Source organism: Danio rerio, chromosome 12 (assembly GCF_052040795.2).
Source record: "Danio rerio strain M-AB ecotype USA chromosome 12, GRCz13ab, whole genome shotgun sequence".
Taxonomy (NCBI): Eukaryota; Metazoa; Chordata; class Actinopteri; order Cypriniformes; family Danionidae; genus Danio; species Danio rerio.
Window position 1 is genome coordinate 39367435 of NC_141032.1, and position 18919 is coordinate 39386353.

At 35.1% G+C, this 18919-nt stretch overlaps 1 protein-coding gene across 5 annotated transcripts in view; it reads left to right on the forward strand.

The window, feature by feature from the left end:
- LOC147834535 (uncharacterized) overlaps nt 1–18919 on the forward strand; it is an 83409-nt gene that overhangs the window by 55832 nt on the left and 8658 nt on the right. For 2 of the 5 annotated variants that reach the window (XM_087276843.1, XM_087276842.1), the window contains 2 exons: nt 1905–2038; nt 3067–6182. In XM_087276843.1, coding sequence (XP_087132969.1) covers nt 1905–2038; nt 3067–3096 — 164 coding nt within the window. In that variant the 3' untranslated portion in view covers nt 3097–6182. Of the gene's footprint in view, nt 1–963; nt 2039–3066; nt 6183–8139; nt 8294–8756; nt 8932–10009; nt 10099–10306; nt 10449–14774; nt 14875–18919 lie in introns of those variants that run through there. The other 3 variants (XR_015504386.1, XR_015504387.1, XR_015504388.1) reach the window with 3 other exon arrangements.

The following is an 18919-nucleotide window of genomic DNA, read 5'->3' on the forward strand; positions in this document are numbered from 1 at the left end:
ATGAACAATACTTGACACCAAATGACCTTCTGACACCAGATTGAGTTATTTGTGAAGGAAAAAATGTAATTGTCTATTTTCAGTGATCTTATTTACTTTATCATATGTCTCTCTGCACTAACATTATTATAATTATTAATAATATTATATTAGAAATATTCAGATAACCGAGTCCTGAAAGTATACTTTAACCTGAGTTTGTGTATAACTGCGGTCCTCAAAGTGTGACTATACCGGAGTTTGTGTACATGTCCCCAAAGGTGAGTTATAAAATACTGTCCTCATTTTGAAGGTAATTTGTCAGGTCTTTATAGAAGTATTTTTTTGCAAATATCAACTGATATTCATAATAAGCACATTTTTAGTAGTGCAGTCATGTCTTTCTTTTGTCTCTAGACCCTTCAGAAAGGGTAGTCCCCAAAGGTAGGGTGTTGAGTCATGTGTCCTCATTGGTTTGTTAGGTGGGTATGTGTGTGTGTGTGTGTGTGTGTGTGTGTGTGTGTGTGTGTGTGTGTGTGTGAGAGAATCTGGCCCCTTAACATTCTTTATAACATTATTACCTTCAATCCACATTTAACTACTACTTTACATTTTTTGTGGAAATTGCAAATATAAAAATTGTTAAACTACTGCATTTATTTGAAATATAAATCTTTTATGACAGTGTAAATGCCTTTCCTGTCATATTTGATCAGTTTAATGCATAAAAAAATCTTACCACAATCTTTTGAATAGTAATATATATAATATATTAATATAATAATATAATAATATATATATAATAAGTACATATTATTTAATTCATTCATTTTTTTCTGCTTAGTCCCTTATTTATCAGGGGTCGCATCAGTGGAATAAACTGCCAACTATTTCAGCATATGTTTTACGTAGCGAATGCCCTTCCAGCTGAAACCCATTACTGGGAAGCACCCATACACTCTCGCATTCACACACGCACTTATTCACTACGGCCAGTTTAGTTCATCCAATTCACCTTCAGCGCATGTCTTTGGATTTTGGGGGAAACCAGAGAAAACCCACATGAACATGTGGAGAACATGCCAACTCCACACAGAAATGCCAACTGGCCCAGCTGGGACTCGAACAAGCGACCTGCATGCTTTGAGGTGACAATGCTAACCACTGAGCCACCGTGCCGCCTTTCTACATCAATATCTACATGTATTAAGATATAAAATAGATCATACAGCATGTTAGTCTTCAAAAAGATTACATAACATGTATGAAAGACTGTATTGATGCTGCCAGTGGCTGAGGCGCTCTCTTTGAACAGGAGACTGATGTAAGAAGCAGTGAATCTCCTGTGGAGTCTTTGACACAGGTCTTCCCCAAGGCCTCTCTTGGATTTTCACAGGAGCTGGAGCTGTCAGAACCCTAAATATGAAGTGTCTCAGTGCCAAAGATGAGTTTCTCACATGGTGCTGTCAACAGAAATCCACTCTCACTCTCTGCAATATCTCCCCCATAGCCAGAACCAAGGCTTTTCTGATATCAGCTTGAATAAAAAATTCACTCCGGTCACACACAATGGAATTAGATATACACCTCTTTTTAAAAACACTCAAGGATCTCTGCCAGATGCGTGCAGTCTCCGGTTTCACTGCAAATTTTCTCAAGATGAGGGTGGAATCACCTCTTTGTACACCTTCAGCTCTGGCAATGCCATTGGGAATGAAAGCTCCTCCACAATGAGTCTGATAAAACTGAAAGAAAGCTATTGTTTTCTAGGCCTCTATTACACGAGGCATTGTGTCAGGATGCGCTGCAATGGGGCATAGCGCTTTAGGGTTTGCTTAGGCACCGTGCCACATTCTCAGCCTGCGTCTTAAAAAGCAGTGCACGCTATCAATGTTATTCATTCATTCTCCCATCCTCTTGAAAAGCTTTTAAGGAAGAAGGAAGCCAGTTTGGAAGACAGCCTGCCCGCACAATACTTGGAGGATTCCAGCTCGTCTTTGAAGGAAGGGTTCAGGGGCCAGAGAGGAGGGCTTCCGCTACCATTTTCAACCGCAGCAATGTAAGCTTCTCCGTTTCTCTTTGAGCAGCAACACGTTAACCTTTTAATTAGCTCTCTGATTGGATCGTAGTAGACTCGCATGGATCGATTCTGTGAAGTTGGCCCTTTTTTGAGGAGCCCTGTTGTGGTTGCATAAGCTATTAAAAAGACTCGGGTAATTAGAAGAGCAGTAGAATAAAGCACTTTGTCGATACTTGGACAAGTACAAAAGAGTTTCGATCAATCTGAGTTTGAACTACACAGTGTTTAAACAGCATCAGTTAGATTATATTTAATTATTAAAAACATGCAGAGCTTAGGAATAATTTTTGAGAGTATGCCACTAAATTCTACAAAATGTGGCACCAAACATCTGATTTGGTAGGGTTAAACATTTAATATTAATTATCGGAACTTGAAAAAAAAAATATTTAATCAATCTAAGAGATTTGTAAGCAGTATATATAGCGGTATAGGGGCCATTCGCATGACATGTCTAAAAGTGTGTGGAAATCTTAAGCCTTTCAACATTTTCAATGCACTTTACAATTGCTTTACAATCTACCGTGGCATCTGTCAGTCTGTAGGCAAACATCAACCATTCCTTCAGCGATTGACAAACCATTGTTTCCAACCCAGGTTCATTCGGAAAACAAACCTCTATATACATTTCTGAAGAGTGTCAAATACGTCCCAGGAGCTTTTTTTTTTTTTTTTTTTTTTTTTGCAGTTTTTGTGAATCCAACAGAGGCCACTGTGAACATTTTTTCAGTTCTCAAATTTCTCTCACAAGTGCGTTCGCGCCTGTTACCAGAGGCCGCTGTCGACTGACTGAGTGATTGACAGACTCACCCTCCTTCTTCCATAAACCCAACCAATAGTGTTTTCAAAAGCCCGGCCACCCACTTCCCTAAAGCCAACCGACAGTTTTCAAAAGCAATCAAGAAAAATAAAAGCCTGATTTTCACAAAGTTTTCAGATTTTACCACATTCTCACCCTGTTATTAACTGATTTATTTTTTTTTTGGCTTTTGTTTTTGTCTTACCAGCTTTCTAAATCCGTTCTCCGTCGGATTTGAACCTTATCGTTGTGGTCAGCTCCTTTTTGTGTCTCAGGTCCACCGACGTATATGGCGAGCTAACTGGACAAATTGGTAATGGCAGGAAAGCCGTTCATATGGAGGTAAGTGGTCAGCTCGTAAGCGAGAAACTACTTATTTAAAATGAGTTAAAACACAGTTATAAAGGTTTTTTGGGACAACTTAATTGTTTTATATTCAACTAACTTGAATGTGTAGAAACAATTATGTTAACCTAATACATTTTTATTGGGACAACATGAAAAATTTCTGTGGATCTTTTTTCACACACTGCACGGTAAAAAATGCAGGGTTCCACACAATTCATTCATGTTGTCTCAACACAAATTGATTAAGTTAACTTAACACTTTTAACAAATTTATGTGAATTAAACATTAAAAATTAAGTTGTCCCAATGAAATCTCAAGTTTCAGCTCATTTTAAATAAGTAGTTTGAACAAGCTAAAAAATAAATAAATAAATTTCTTTGATTGTGTAAAAAAACTGCAGGATTCCACATAATTCCTTCCGGTAACTTAATTGTTTTTACAAAGTTAAGTTGATTGACCATAACACAATTCAGTTATCCCACAAAACCCTCAAGAATTGTGTTGATTCGGCTCATTATAAATAAGAATTTTGAACAAGCAGCAAAAATATTTTTTGAGTGCAGTGTATATTCTATACAAAGCGTGAAGCTGATTGGTGGCATTCTGAAAAGTTCATGGCTGCATCTGAAATCACCTACTACTCATTAAGTACTAATTTTGAATTTAAATTTACTTCTCGACCGTTAGAAAAGTATGTATACAGTATGAATGTGAGTAGTATGAATGAAAATTAGAAATACTACATCCGCCATTTTGTCATGATCACGTCAGTTGTGTCGCTTCACTCCCATTCATGAGTTCTCTTATAAAGCATCATGAGATAACGTAGATTCCATCAGATGCACACTTCAGAATCTCGCTGGAAGTAATAGGTCATCCGTGTATACTTCTCGCATAATGTTTTTTGAATTCAAGAATTCAGACATACTACTCGGTTAGCATACTGTTAACATAACGTACTATATAGTATGAAGACATGAGATTTTGGAGGCAGCAGCTATGTTTTCAATTGAGGGTGCCTGGAAAACGTGCGCAAGCCACGTGCCTCCATTGTAAGTAATGAACTTGCACACACAAAAGACACAATATGTGAATGGCCCCATAACTGATCTTAATTAAAAATCAGTTCATTAAATCATTAAATCTGTTCATTGAATACAGTTTTAAAGAGATACTTAATTCATTCATTCATTTTCTTGTCGGCTTAGTCCCTTTATTAATCCGGGGTCGCTACAGCGGAATGAACCGCCAACTTATCCAGCAAGTTTTTATGCAGCGGAAGCCCTTCCAGCCGCAACCCATCTCTGGGAAAAGAAATACTTAATGCCAAACTCAAAATTTCTGTGAGCATTTACTCACCATATGACTTCTTTACTCTATTGAACACAAAACAAGATCATTTGAAGCAAATGGAAACTTGTAACCATTGACTGTAACCATAGTATTTGTTTTTATATTATGGAAGTCAATGGATAGATGTTTTGAGCTTTCTTTAAAATATATGTATTTGTGTGTACTTAACAAAATAAAGAAACTCATAATAGTTTGGAGCCACTTTAAGGGTAAGCAAATAGTGAAAAAATGTTCACTATCCATTGAACGTTATACTACCTAATTCATATGAATTTGTGGATATTTTTAAGTTGTTTTGAGAGTTTTGGGTCTATATTTTAGGACATGTTCACTAAACTGTTCTTTTTGGAACCCAGAATGACACTTCTATAGCATCACTGCTAAAAATCAAAGCCTATAAAGGCGATTGAAGCCTATATTTTTAAGAGTGAACATTCAGATTTTGATCAGTAGTTGGAGGAACTGTAAAACCGCCTCGGGCGAAGAAGTCTGTGGCTTTTTCAGCCACTTTAAGTCGGTTTGTACATCTCCAGGAATGACTGATACCATCACTCAGGGCAAAACCAAAAAATACAAACTTCTGGGCCGTGAGAACAGCATTCCTGGAGCTGGATAAATCAAACCTAGACATGCGGATGACAGACAGAGCTTGTCCAGAATGCGGAAGCTGAATTAGAAGCAAGAAAAATGCTCAAAACTGCTCTGACTCCATCTAGCATGCAGCTCCATCCCTCGGGAGCAAAAAGACAGAGTGAACGCGGGCCTTGGAGAATGATTTCTTATACACACACACACACACACACACACACACACACACACACACACACACACACACAAACACACACACACACACACACACACACACACACACCACTGATGTGGACCTCACAGATAGCTAAAAAACATAGCTAATTCAAGTGTTCTATTGCCTTCATACATTCATTTAAAAAAACACTCAATAACAGTAGTTTATATACCAAAATATAGTTCATAATGACAGTTTATATGTTAAACTAAAAAGTCAGGCATTTAGAACAACAATTATTTGATGACATAATAAAAGAATGTGTTTAAGGATCACAATGCAGCAACCAAATATAAATTATTTGTGATTTTAAATGTTTCTATTTTGCTGCTTTTCAGCAAATCACCAACTTTTACCTTTTTGTCAGCAAGTAGCTTTAATCATTTTAAATAAAAAAGTGTGATATTATTTGACATATTTTAACAATGACAGTTAGTGGCATTAAAAGTTGAAGGTGAAAAATAAATTAGAATCTGAAGATCAAGGTAAATTGCACTTAATTTGTGTTACGAGATGAATCCAAATATTTTCTGTTATTTCTGAAGGGCAGTGCTAAATGAAGGAACAAAGAGATTTCAATAAAATAAGAAAAATTGGATATCTTCACCCTGTTTAAAAGTTTTCACCCCAATGCCTTGTGTTTTTTCAATGCCTTTTTTTTAGCAGTCCCTAAATCATCTTCAGTGTGAAAAGATGGATCTCGCAGTCATACAGTCACTGCTGGAAAGGGTTCAAATCTGCAGAAGATGCTCGAAAACTGAAGAATCTCCAGGAGATGGAAGATTTTTCTGAAGAACAGCATTCAGTTTAACTGTTCAAAAAAAAAAAAAAAAAAGAGATACTTGTGAACAACAATCACAAAGTAGAAGCAGCACTCGTAGATCATCAGGAAACTACACACAGTGTTGAAAACCAAGCATATGTAAACTTTTGCATGTGGCTTTTTTAATAATTTCAACTTGAATTTGGTGTAGTAAACTATGTAAACATATTTTATGTAAAATATCTTACTCGAGACGGTACTAAATAAAAACACCAAGCATTTTGTATGATCTCACTTATTTTGTTCAAACTATTCACATTTTAATAAATTCTGCAAGAAGTAAATTCTGAGCACAACTGAACATGATTTTAGCTCATTCCTGTTAAATTTTGATCAAAAATATTTGAAAAATGAATGTAGAAACTTTTGTCAATTTTATTTGATAATTCTTGATCTATGTTGCTTACATTAAATACATTAGAACAATAGGATTTAAAAAAAAATTATTTAGCTAAACTTGTATAATGCAGTAAATGTAATGCCTCGTTTGAACAACTACATGTATGCTTGCTGAAAAAATACTTAATCTAATAATTGATATTTAATTTTTAAGAAAACAAAATAAGGTGGAGTGGCTAGTTGATGTTCCAGTAAAAGCCACTGCTTTACAGTAAATGCCACACTTTACAATATGTAGGCAATTAAAGTACAGGAATCAGCCATTTCTGTGCACCGATGTCCACAGGTGTCCACCAGGACTCTCTGCCAGCCGTTTATAATTTAAAGGTCACAGCATGTTTCCATTTCTGTTTAAATCAAATTAACCCTGCAGCTATTTATAGCAGAACAAGCTGCTAGATCCGTAGAGAACAAAACAGAAGAGCACAAAATCTCTTCAATATGTCAATTATGTACAAAAGTGAAGTGAATTCGAGATTTTGCTGCAATTTAAAAAGCTAAAACGTCAAAATCTTAGAACTCGCACAAACTTTTCTTGCTAGATTCTTCAGATGCCATATCATGATAATAGCACTCTACTATTACTCTATGCAAACATCTTTCAGATTCATTTCTGTTTGTAGGAATTTTAACAGAAGCATCTGAGATGGAGTTTATACTAAAATGAGATGTAACTGGAAGTCTGTTTTGTCTCCAGAGCACTGAAAAATAGTCCACTGGGAGGTTTTAAGAAGGGAAAATGAGAAGTATGATTGTAGATGGCGCGCAGATTAAGAGAGACAAAGGAAGAATGAAAGATGCTAATGTTGATCTAAATCCTCAAGACTTCTACCGATGCCAGAACAACGCTGTATCACTTCAAAGACTCGTGTAGAAGTGCTTTCTCCAACAATTATTCCTCTCGCTCAGCGTCTATCTTTCCGTGTCATCGTTGTTATTCAAGCGCAGTCTAGGAATGCGATGGTTTTTGTGGATGAGCGATTTTACTACTGATCAAAGTCTGCCAGAAACATCTGGGCCAGTGTAGCAAAGCTGCCTCCATGGCAAATGGCTTTTAAGGATGTGAAACAATATTTGGACTCTTTATATCGTACTGTTTTATTCGACTTTAAAGTGCTTTCACATAGTTTAAACATTTAAAGGGATAGGTCACCCAATAGTTCTCTCTGAAGAAGGGATGATGGTTATTCATGGCATCTCGAGCTAGTTTAGCTCTCGAATATGAATTCAATCTTCATCCATAGTAACAATGATTGTAAAATGTGTATGAATGAGTGAAAACGCTGAAGTCCGATGATGATTTTTATAAATTAAATACAAAAAAACATTTATATTTATTTTGCATGTAGCTTTAGTATCTTTTCAGTGCAATTTGTAAATGAAATCATCATAATTTTGACCCTTTTTAATCTCATAATTTGTCAATTTAAATTTAGTATGTCATAATTTTAGTTTTTTAATCATAATTCTAATATTTATTTATGTCAAAATTATGACATATCTTATAATTTTGACTGAAGCATGTCAGTTTTGACTGTATCTCATAATTTAGACTTATAGGTATGGAAACGTCTATAGGAGAAGAGAAACATCCATGAAAGAAGGCGTGCCAGGGAGAAGGTGAGCTGAACCATGTGACATTGACTCCAGCCACTGAATGACTGGAATCGAGGAGGCTTTATGGGGGATTGTGATTATAGGTGCAGGTGAGTCTAATTAGAATTCAGGGGAGTCATAAGTATGTCATAATATTTACTTTATATTTTGACCTGTCACAATTTCTTATGTCTTTTAAAGTTATAATTTCAACTCATTATTGTATTTAGTCATTTATTACTGTGTTATGACCTTTCATTATGACTTACATTTAATCTTAATTTTGGTTTGACATATTTAATATATAATATAATCATATAATATAATAGAATTACATATAATTGTGACATTTTTAGTCATAATTTCAAGTTCATAAGTCATAATCTCGACTTTTTATCTTGTTATTTTGACCTGTCACAATTTCGTATGACCTTCAAAGTTGTAATTTTGACTAATTTTAATAAGTGATTTATTCAACACAGGCTCATTCTGAAAACGTAGTCCCGCGGATGTTTCTGGAGACTGTGAATTACGTAGCCGGGGGTATGTATGGCTGCATTTCATTTTTTTAAGCGAATACTGCGGGACGGCGTGACGCCTTTCCTTTTGGTGCTTACCGGCTGGCCGCAGCAACCAGTTTGTCCGGTTAGCTCATCGTGTACGTCAGCGGACTTGAGACGCAGAGAGGAGTTGACCATGACGACGATGACCGGGTTCGAGTGCGGCGAAGAGCGGTTCTAGAAATTAGGTAAGACAGTGGGGTGAGAATGTGGTAAAATCTAAAAACGTGGTAAAAAAAAAAAAAAAAAAACGTGGCTTTTGTAAACCGTTGGTTGGGTTTAGGGGAAGTAAGTGGGTTGGCAGGTCAATCTGTAAAATTGGTTGGGTTTAGGGAAGGAGGAGATTGAGCCGGTCGATTTGCTGGTCATCCAGTTAATCATTCAGTCATTCAGTCAGTCAACTGCGGCCTCTTGTGGGTTCACACGAAAACAGCACGGGCATGAACAGCACTCGCGAGAGACATTTGAGATGTGAAAAAGCGCGCACAGTGGCCTTTAGCAGATTTGCAAAAACAAAAACTGCAAAATACATACCTCCCGGGACGTATTTCTTGGTTTCCAAAAACATCCACAGGACTACGTTTTCAGAATGAGCCTGGGATGGATTTATTATAGCACTTACATAAAAACAGCTTTTGCTGCATTTTCAAACTGCTTATTTACAATGAGCTGAAAGAACAACTCTTACGGTTCTTTTGAACTACTCAATTGTTGTTGTTTTTTTAAATCCATTTAAATTTGTAAAATGATTAAGTCAACTTAATTTATTTGTGTTAGGACAAAATGAAGGAATTGTGTGGAACTCAGCATCTTTTACAGTGTGTATTGTGAATTTTTAGGTCACAATTATGACTTACACGTGTCATTATTTCCACAACTTGTGCCTGATGTGGTGAAAATGTGCTTCCACGCGTCTTATAAGTAGAATCTATTCATTCAAATAGACAGAGTTTTTTTGTGTGTGCGCATTTTCTTCAGGCTTGTTTAATATTCTTAAGTTGTAGATAAACACTTGACATAAGGAAGCTTTTCACTTGGCTTGAGAAAGAAGTGCCTAATTCCGAACAAACAGACGGAAGGTCGAGTTTCAGATGCTCACCTTTGACCTCTCGCTCTCTTAAAGTACAAGTAGACGGAGCCATGTAAACGTGTGGCCACATATGGGCTGTTTGACACCTCTGAATGGCTCCTTTTCTTACGACTCGTGTTTATTATAACAAGTGTTGGAATTCGGTCTAATGAAGGTTTTTATTATCTATAAATAAGGTCCTCTGGAGTGAGTGGAGCGTTTAAGAGAGATGATTGACAAGACCTGCTGGCACTTCAAACTGTTGTTCTTAAGTCTCGCAGTGAAGGTAAGATGACAATGTTCTTTCACAGTTTACTTGTAGATTAGCCAACATCAGCTCATTCTGAATACCTAGCCATATATAAGTTTCTGGAGATCACAAATTATGTAGCCAAAAGTACATATGGCTGTTTTTCGTCTTTAAAACGAATTCCTTTTCACTTTTACCAGCTGACTGCTTACATTTGTATGGATGGTTTTCCCTCTGTTACCAGTTTGTCCAGTAGCTTGCCATGTACGTTGACAGACTTGAGACACAGGGATGAGTTGACCACAACAACGGGGTTTGAGTCCTGTGAAGAATGGTTCCAGAAAGCGGGTAAAACAAAAACAAAAGGCAAAACAAAAAATAACAGGGTGAGAATGTGGTAAAATCTAAAAAGCGTAGAAAAAAATAGTCGAGGGCTTTTTTCTTTCTAGATTGCTTTTTAAAACCGATTGACCCACTTTCCTGAACTCAACCAACGCTTTAGGGAAGTGGGTGGGCGCTGGTCAATCGGTGCTTTTGAAAACACTATTGGTTGGGTTTATTTAAACAGGGTGAGCTGCCTCTTTTAGGTTTTTATCCTAACTGAGTCATTTTGGTGACTAGCGTTAAATTCATATTAGATCGTGCTCTTTTCAAAAGAGGGTAGAGCTACAAATGCCTGTGTGTCAGCATAGTGGCAAAAACAAGACTGACTTCAATGCTAAAAAGGAGAGATCATCACTAAAGGGGAATGGGCGTTTTCTCCTTCTGATGACACATACAAAGGGAGAGTGTCAATCAAGTTTCTGCAAACTGTTTTTAAGTGTGATTCTAAAAAATAACAGTAATAATTGTTTTACCACTAGAAGCTAGTATATATTATTCACAGACTGTTGCCACATCAATGTGTTTGAACTCCTTATAAAAAGTGATTTTTGCATAAAGGGTCCCCTTTATTGTGACACTTGATCGATTCAGATCATTTCCTGTGTGTGTTTAAAACATCATATTTAATAATAAAAATCTTGTAGCCAACGTGTCCACCGTGTCATGCAAACATATGAGCGACAGGCCTGCATCACATTCCAGCTTAATATAACTGGTAGCTGTAGCCAAGCCTTTACAGAGGCATAGTGCTCCAGAGTGTTTTCTAGATAAATGAAATCTGTCCCAAAGCATTTTTCAATCTTCAAAGCTCAGATCTGGATTTGGAATCTTCTCTATTAGTATCTGCCATTAAATGGACTACAAGGTCCAGTCATAAAATGGCACACACACCTGGCCTAGGCCAATCATGGAGATCTAGGATAGGTGTGTGAGAGGTGCATGGCTGGATCATGTAGTCCATTTAATGGTGGATTTGTAGTTGTATGCAGTTTACCAGTGATCTGCACAGGCTGGATCCCTGGTGATCGTGACACAGGCAGGCTGAGTATTAGTGTTATTATATAATTAATTAACTTTAGACTTTTCAAGAGCGTCTGCTTCGCGTTTCACGCCTTCAAACGCCAGGACACATGTCGGCATTTGTATTCTGTGGTGCAAGTAATTCATTGAATAAAGAAACGATTCACGCAGCTTCTCCTACTGCAGCAAATTCTGTTTTTACTTTTGATATTTGGCGCCAGTTAATCAGGAAACAATGATCTTGTTCTCTTTGGCTACTTGGATGGAAAGGAATAATATGTAATATTCTAGTTATGTGCATAAATTTAATTTACATCTTTGGATGGAAACATAGCTAATGGTGTAAACTAGCTTGCTGTATTCTTGATATTAGAAATTATAAACATTTTGCTTCTTAAAAAAATAATAATAATTTCATTTCTGCAAGTAATGACGTCATGATTGATATCAGAGTCCTATTTGAATGGCAATTGTTTCTCATATGGGGCTCTCTGTAAAGGAAATCCTCAATATTAAGAGTTAACAGTTTAACTCAAGTAGTGAAAATGTAATTACTGATATACATTGCATGGATAAACGTCAGAGCGGCTTGCCATAGAGTAGAGAAGGCAATGGTTAGGAATAGAGTCTGCTTTCCTCCACCTGTGCTTTGGGCTCATTCTTTCTGCACGATATGCTCTGCACTGATAATTTTGCAAATGTTTTTTTTGTTAAAAGGAAATGATTGGCCATGCTTGGGAGAAATGAGATGAAGAACAAAACGAAGGGGAGAAGAATGTGTAGAAGTTTAAATGAGAAAAAGTTGGATGAATTATGAAAGTCTTTTGCATATCCACCTTTTCCCCATTATGGCGAAGCGCTGGTCTGGTAATTAAAGTCATGCACTGATGGGATTGGTGCGTTGTGTGCCACTGTGCTCCTTTATTATACTCTGTCATTTTGGCATATTTGAGAAAGGAAGGAGGTTGAAGAAAGAGACTGGAAAAATGAGCACAGGTCCAATAAAATAGAGGAGCGTAAATAACTGTCTCTGCTGGGTTTCGTGATGAATGTGAATCGTTGTTCTTCTGGTAGATTCCTGTCTGTAATTATCATTTCAGGCAACTTTTTTAATTTTAGAAGAAATATATATGATACAATACATGTTACATAACTGTTTTGTAGATTGATATTAGTAAAAATATTTCACATATTGGTTCCCCCTTTTTTTTTTAATAATAATATATACATTTACTACTGGTCAAAAGTTTGGCATCAGTATGATTTTTAAATATTTTAAAATAAGCTTATCCAGCTCACCAAGGCTCCATTTATTTAATCAAAAATACACTACAAATTGTCAAATTGTGAAATGGTATTGCACTATAAAATAACTGTTCAAAAATAGTTTATATTTTAATTTAATAATTTATTTCAGTCATTTTAAAGATGAATTTTCAGCTTCATTACTCCAGTCTTCAGAGTCACATGATCTTTGAAAAATCACTCATTATTAATTATTATTATTATTATTTTTTTATTAATGTAATGGTAATAAAAGCAATAATAACTGGAGTATTTTTTTTATTTGAAACCACATACAATAAGAAAGCAGTTATTCAAAACTTTAATACATATTTAACAATTACATTTTTTTATATATTTAATAAATGCCACCTTGATCAACAGAATGGTTTTAATATATTTATTACATAATTGTTTTTGATATTAGAACAAATATTACAAATATTGATTCCCTAATTTGTTAGATTATATATTTTGTTTTGTTTTATAATGGGAATTTTTATTTAAAGCTTTAATATAATTTAATTTTATAATTTAATAATAATAAAAATAATTACTATTTGTATTATTATTACATTTGTTAATAGTATTGCAAATTTTGTGTTTACATTTATTTATTTATTTATTTGTTTGTTAATTTATTTTAGTGCATTAAGTAAAACTAACTGAAGAAGATAAATATTTCTCCAACAACCAGATGAACTAAAAAAAAATGATTTATTTTTATTTATTTTATTTTTTTATTTTTTGGTTACAATAACAAACGGTTCAGTTTTAAACAGTTTTTTTTTTTTTTTTGTAAGACATTCTTCAAATATGTCTATATATTTGGTTTGATTATTTCATTCGATCATTTTATCATTTTATCAATAGATGAAATAACTATGTAAAGTATATAATAAACTATATAAATAAACATTTTACTTAATTTTAGTGGAGATTAGTTTGTTCACTTCTATCTTTGCAGCTTTATTCCTTTTAAGACCCCATTGGTCACAAATCTCCCTCCATTGTACATAAAATATCTCTGATCTTCTGACTGGTTGTGGTCCACAACCCTAACTAGCAATAAAATAAAAAAAAACGCCCCCAATCTCTGAAATCTTATCAATAGACCTGTTATTCTACCCTCCTCCTTCCCTAAACCCAACCAATAGTATTTTAAAAAGCATCTATTGACAGTTTTCAAAAGTAATTCAGAAAAAGCCCTTGTCTGATTTTTACCACATTTTCAGATTTTACCACATTCTCACCCTGTTATTTACTTGTTTATTGAATTTTTTGTCTTCTGATTTTGTCTTACCTGTTTTCTGGAACCGCTCTTCACCGGACTCAAGCCCCGTCGTCATGGTCATCTCCTTTCTGCATCTCAAGTCTGCAGACAAACATGGGGAACTAACTGCACAAACTGGTAACAGCCAGAAAGCCGTCCATATAGAGGTAAGCGGTCAGCTGTTAAGCACGAAAAAGGAACTGCATCATACCACCCCATATCGTTTATTTTGATGAAATGCAGCCACACAAACTTCTGGCTACATAATTTGCGATCTCCAAAAATGTGTAAAGAGCTACATTTTCAGAATGAGCTTATGTGGCAACATCTTCTGATTGGTTGTGATATTTTGACATTATGCAAAATTTAGATTTTCTATACGAGTATAAACTTCAATCTTATTTAAGCAAAACATGTTCCTTTAGTCGCTCCTTGAACAACCCTATCCAGCATAGGATCCGGAAAACCCCCCAAGCCCTGAAATCTAATTAATAGATCTGTTATTCTACCCTGAACACGTACTGCATAGTTAAATCATGTTATTTCAAGCTAGTGTCATTATAAAAGGTTGCTGTTAAACATATAGGCCAGCAGAGGAGATGTTAGGCAGAAGGCTGTGTTTAATATGCCTGTGAAGCGTCAGTGTAAAGACAGCAGCTCTTTAATGTCTCACAGCTGCTGGGAATCAGTGCTCACTCTTCACACACTCTGACCTTGATGTCTCATTAGTGCTCTCATTCTGTGTGTGCAGAGTCCTGCCGGGGCGTCCCGTCCACTGTGTCCCGCTGCCAGAAGCACCAGAGACCACCCTGACATGAGCAAATGTTTTATGTAATTTCCACAAAAATAAGGTATTATTTACTAAACCCTCATGACACTCCAAACCTGTTCTGAAACACAAAAGGAGAGGGGTTACAGAGTAAATCTCCAGAGGTGATGATGTTGAATTTTCTAAATGATTTTAATATCAGGGTTCCCAATCTTTTTAAGGATTTTCAATGACTTTTTGGCCATGAAACCCCCCACTTTCGGTTCAGGGGTACCTCAGAATTTAAAAAAAATGCATCATAATGGGCGTGGAGCTCTGCGATCAGACGCAGGAGTAGGCGTGCCCAGCAGAGCTGCGGAGAAGGAGTGGAGCGAACAACTGTTGTCAGTGGGCTCACAAAGTTAAAATGCAAAGAAATAAACAGTAATTTAATGCACTGCTACATTTGTTATTTGTAATTTCATATACACACAACCACAATTTATACAATTGTGAAGATAATCGTGTTTATATAAACACTAAATGAGGACTTTTCCCTCAATCCCCGGGTCTGAATGCAGATTCAGTGCAGCAGGTCTCTTGCCCTGCCTAATTCAACTATTAGCCCTGGTGGTAATCTGGAGGATTTAGACAAACACAGCAGCACGGAGATGTGTTTAAACGTGAACAAACTCCTTCTGATAAAAGACAAAGTCCACCATTCTCCAATTCTCGTACTGCTCTCCCGACAAAAATGCTTGCTGCACACAAACAGCTTTGCTATATCGGCCCTGATGGCATCGCAGGGAAAAACATGCAACAAACCAGTGGATCATGGAAACAAACACATACGACCCTTCATGAACAGCTAAATACTGTATGCTGCCTAGGTCCGTGGACGCGTTTTTTTCCAGTCATCAATGTAGGGTCTCACAGCTTGAAACTGGCAGGTCTGCCTTGCCTTCGGAAAGCATACGCAATCATGGATAATTAAGAAGCAGGCTCTTCTCATTGGATAAGAAAACTCAGCTATGAATAATAATGAGAAACCAGCACGTCATCTTTGCACTTGCAGTTCTGCGTTACGTCGCCGATTTTGAAATCATCTCCCAAAAAATCATTTTAAGCCTGGAAGATAAAATTACCTTACAAAAGCTCAAAATTATCCAGTTTTCCCCACAATTAAAGTTAACAGGTGCTAACATTGTCTTAACTGATGCTCAACACACACAAATCTGTTAAAATCTCAAAAAAGTACTTGAGGGTTTCTTGAACCTTTAAAGCAACATTCATTTTAAATCAAGCACCTTTGTAATTCACACCCACAGCACATGTAGCGCCATGAAAGTCCTTACTGTACTTACACGGTAACATTTCATTTACACTTAATATTGACATTAAAATCTCAGAGTATGATGATGCTTTGAAGCTATCATTTTCAACAATTTTGAGTGTTTTAAACAGTCATGTTCAAAGAACTTTATTAAAATTAGTTGAATTCAATACTGATCATATTTAAACTGGTTTCTGAAACATGCATCATTTGTCATAGTTATTGTGCAAGATTTCAATTTGTTTTTAAATTAAGAATTATTATTATTTTATTTTTTATTTTATTTTTTATTTTTTTTGATGGAAGCTGAGAAAGTATTATATACTATTCCTTCTATGCTAATGAAGGACTACTGAGACATTCGCAGAATGGGATGGGTCCTCCTGGTGTGGCAGAGTTCATCACAAATACAATTCACATCTCTGCCATTTGCTTATTTAAACGCAACTTAATAAACAACTTTGCCTGCTTTAAAGTGTTGATATTCTTTCTCTTGATCAATGATGATAACAACTTTAATGGAGTTAGATTAATTACAATGGAGTCCGATAAATAATGGATTTAATCATGCCATCCTTCAACTGCTTTCTGTTTCCGACTATTGGTTCAGAATAGCAGCGTAAGCTTCAAACCTTACAATGACAACTCAGAACAATTGTTGAAACAACACCAACAAGTTTCTTTTCAAATTTAATACAACCACTTTCAAGGACTTTTTATTTTGAAGTATTCCTCGGCCTTGAATCCATAAAATTCAAGTACTTTCAAGATGTGTGGGAACCCTGTAATATGTTCCTTGAAGTTCACATGTGATGTTATTGTTTAAGAATTAAATTGTATTTTTTTTTATTGTCTACATAAAAAAAAAAAAAATATATATATATATATATATATATATATATATATATATATATATATATATATATATATATATATATATATATATATATATATAAAATTGTGTTCCAATGACTTACTGTTAATTAAGCCGAATAAATACTAGTATCAACCAAATTAACTAGTTGAGTACTCTCATCATGGCAAAGCAAAAAATAAATAAATAAATAAAAATTAGTTATTAGAAATTTTTTACTAAAATTCTAATGTGAAATCCTCTTTATGTTGAATGCAACAGTGCTGGCATGCAGTGTAGACAGAGTCAGATATTTGGAGGAGGGGGACTATGTACATCTGTGATGTCACATGTCAACTTGTTGGCAAACAAAGGGTTTTTACAGTTTGATTAAATTTTATGGTCCCACTTTATATTGTGGCCTTAACTAATCATTTAATCCTTTGTTACAATGTACCTATTGTGTAAATACATGTTTTTATATTGTACTTATGATTGATTAAATTATTGTGTAAATAAACTGTTCAACATCCCTTACACCTTAATCCACACTTAAAACTACCCATAACACCAAACCTGTCCTTTACCCTACCTGTATCCCACCGAAACAGAACCAGAAATGTTCTGAAACACACCTTGAACACAGTAAGTACATTGTATTTATTTCTTATGCAAGAACATACAATGTAAAAAATCCTTGTTGCCTTAAATTTTTAAGCTGAACCAAATTAACCTTTTAAGTCCACTGAACTTATATTATGTTAAACTGACTTAAAACAGCATGCATAACTTATACAATTAAGTTAGAACATGATTTACTTAGTTTAACAAGTTACAATGAACTAAAAGCATAGGCTGCCATAATTAATAGATCATGTAATTTTTTTACAGTGTTGTTAAGGCAACTTAATACAAAGTGGGACCAATTTTGTAACAATGTGGACATTTAAAACTGTTGAAATTTGCAGGATTTTATGTGTCGAAAGGTCAAAGCAACTTTGATTTCATATGTCATGACTTTCAATAAAGAGACCAAATCATCTGAACCACATTTATGATACCTTTTTTGGTGCTTGTTGCCATTTTGAAAATTGATTGCCACAATTTTAACTCAAACATGCTGCATTTAAAATAGTTATCACTGTAAAAGGCATCGACTTTATTACATTTTTTATCTTACAGTTGAAGTCAGAATTATTAGCCCCCCTGTTTATTTTTTTTTTCTCTCCAGTTTCTGTTTAACGGAGAGAAAAAAAATTTCAACACATTTCTAAACATATTGGTTTTAATAACTCATTTCTATTAACTGATTTATTTTATCTTTGCCATGATGACAGAAAATAATATTTTACTAGATATTTTACAGGCCCCCCCCTTATTTTTTTACAGCTTTATGACTTTTAAATGCTTAACTAGGTTAATAAGGTCATCTAGGCAGGTTTGGGTGAGGCTTGGATGGTTTTCTGCAGACTAAGGAAAAAATATATCTTAAAGGGGCTAATAATTGTGATCTTAATGTTTTTTTTATTTTTTTTTTATTAAAAACTGCTTTCTAAGCCGAAATAAAACAAATAAGACTTTCTCCAGAAGAAAAAAAATATTATCAGACATACTGTGAAAATGTCCTTGCTCTGTTAAACATCATTTGGGAAATATTTAAAAAAGAAAAAAGTCAAAGGGGGTTTAATAATTCTGATTTCAACTGTAAAAGTGAGTAAACCTGTTGGAATTGTTAAGTTTACTTTTTTAATTATGTGCATAGTTTATTTACCTAATAAATTTAAGGCTACATATTGTGTGTGTGTGTGTGTGTGTGTGTGTGTGTGTGTGTGCGTGCGTGCGTGCGTGCGTGTGTGCGTGCGTGTGTTTGAGTGTTTGAGTGTTTGAAGGTTTGAGTGTTTGTGTTTGAATTATAGGGACAATTTACCCCCAAATGAAAATGGAGTCATCATTTGGACTCCA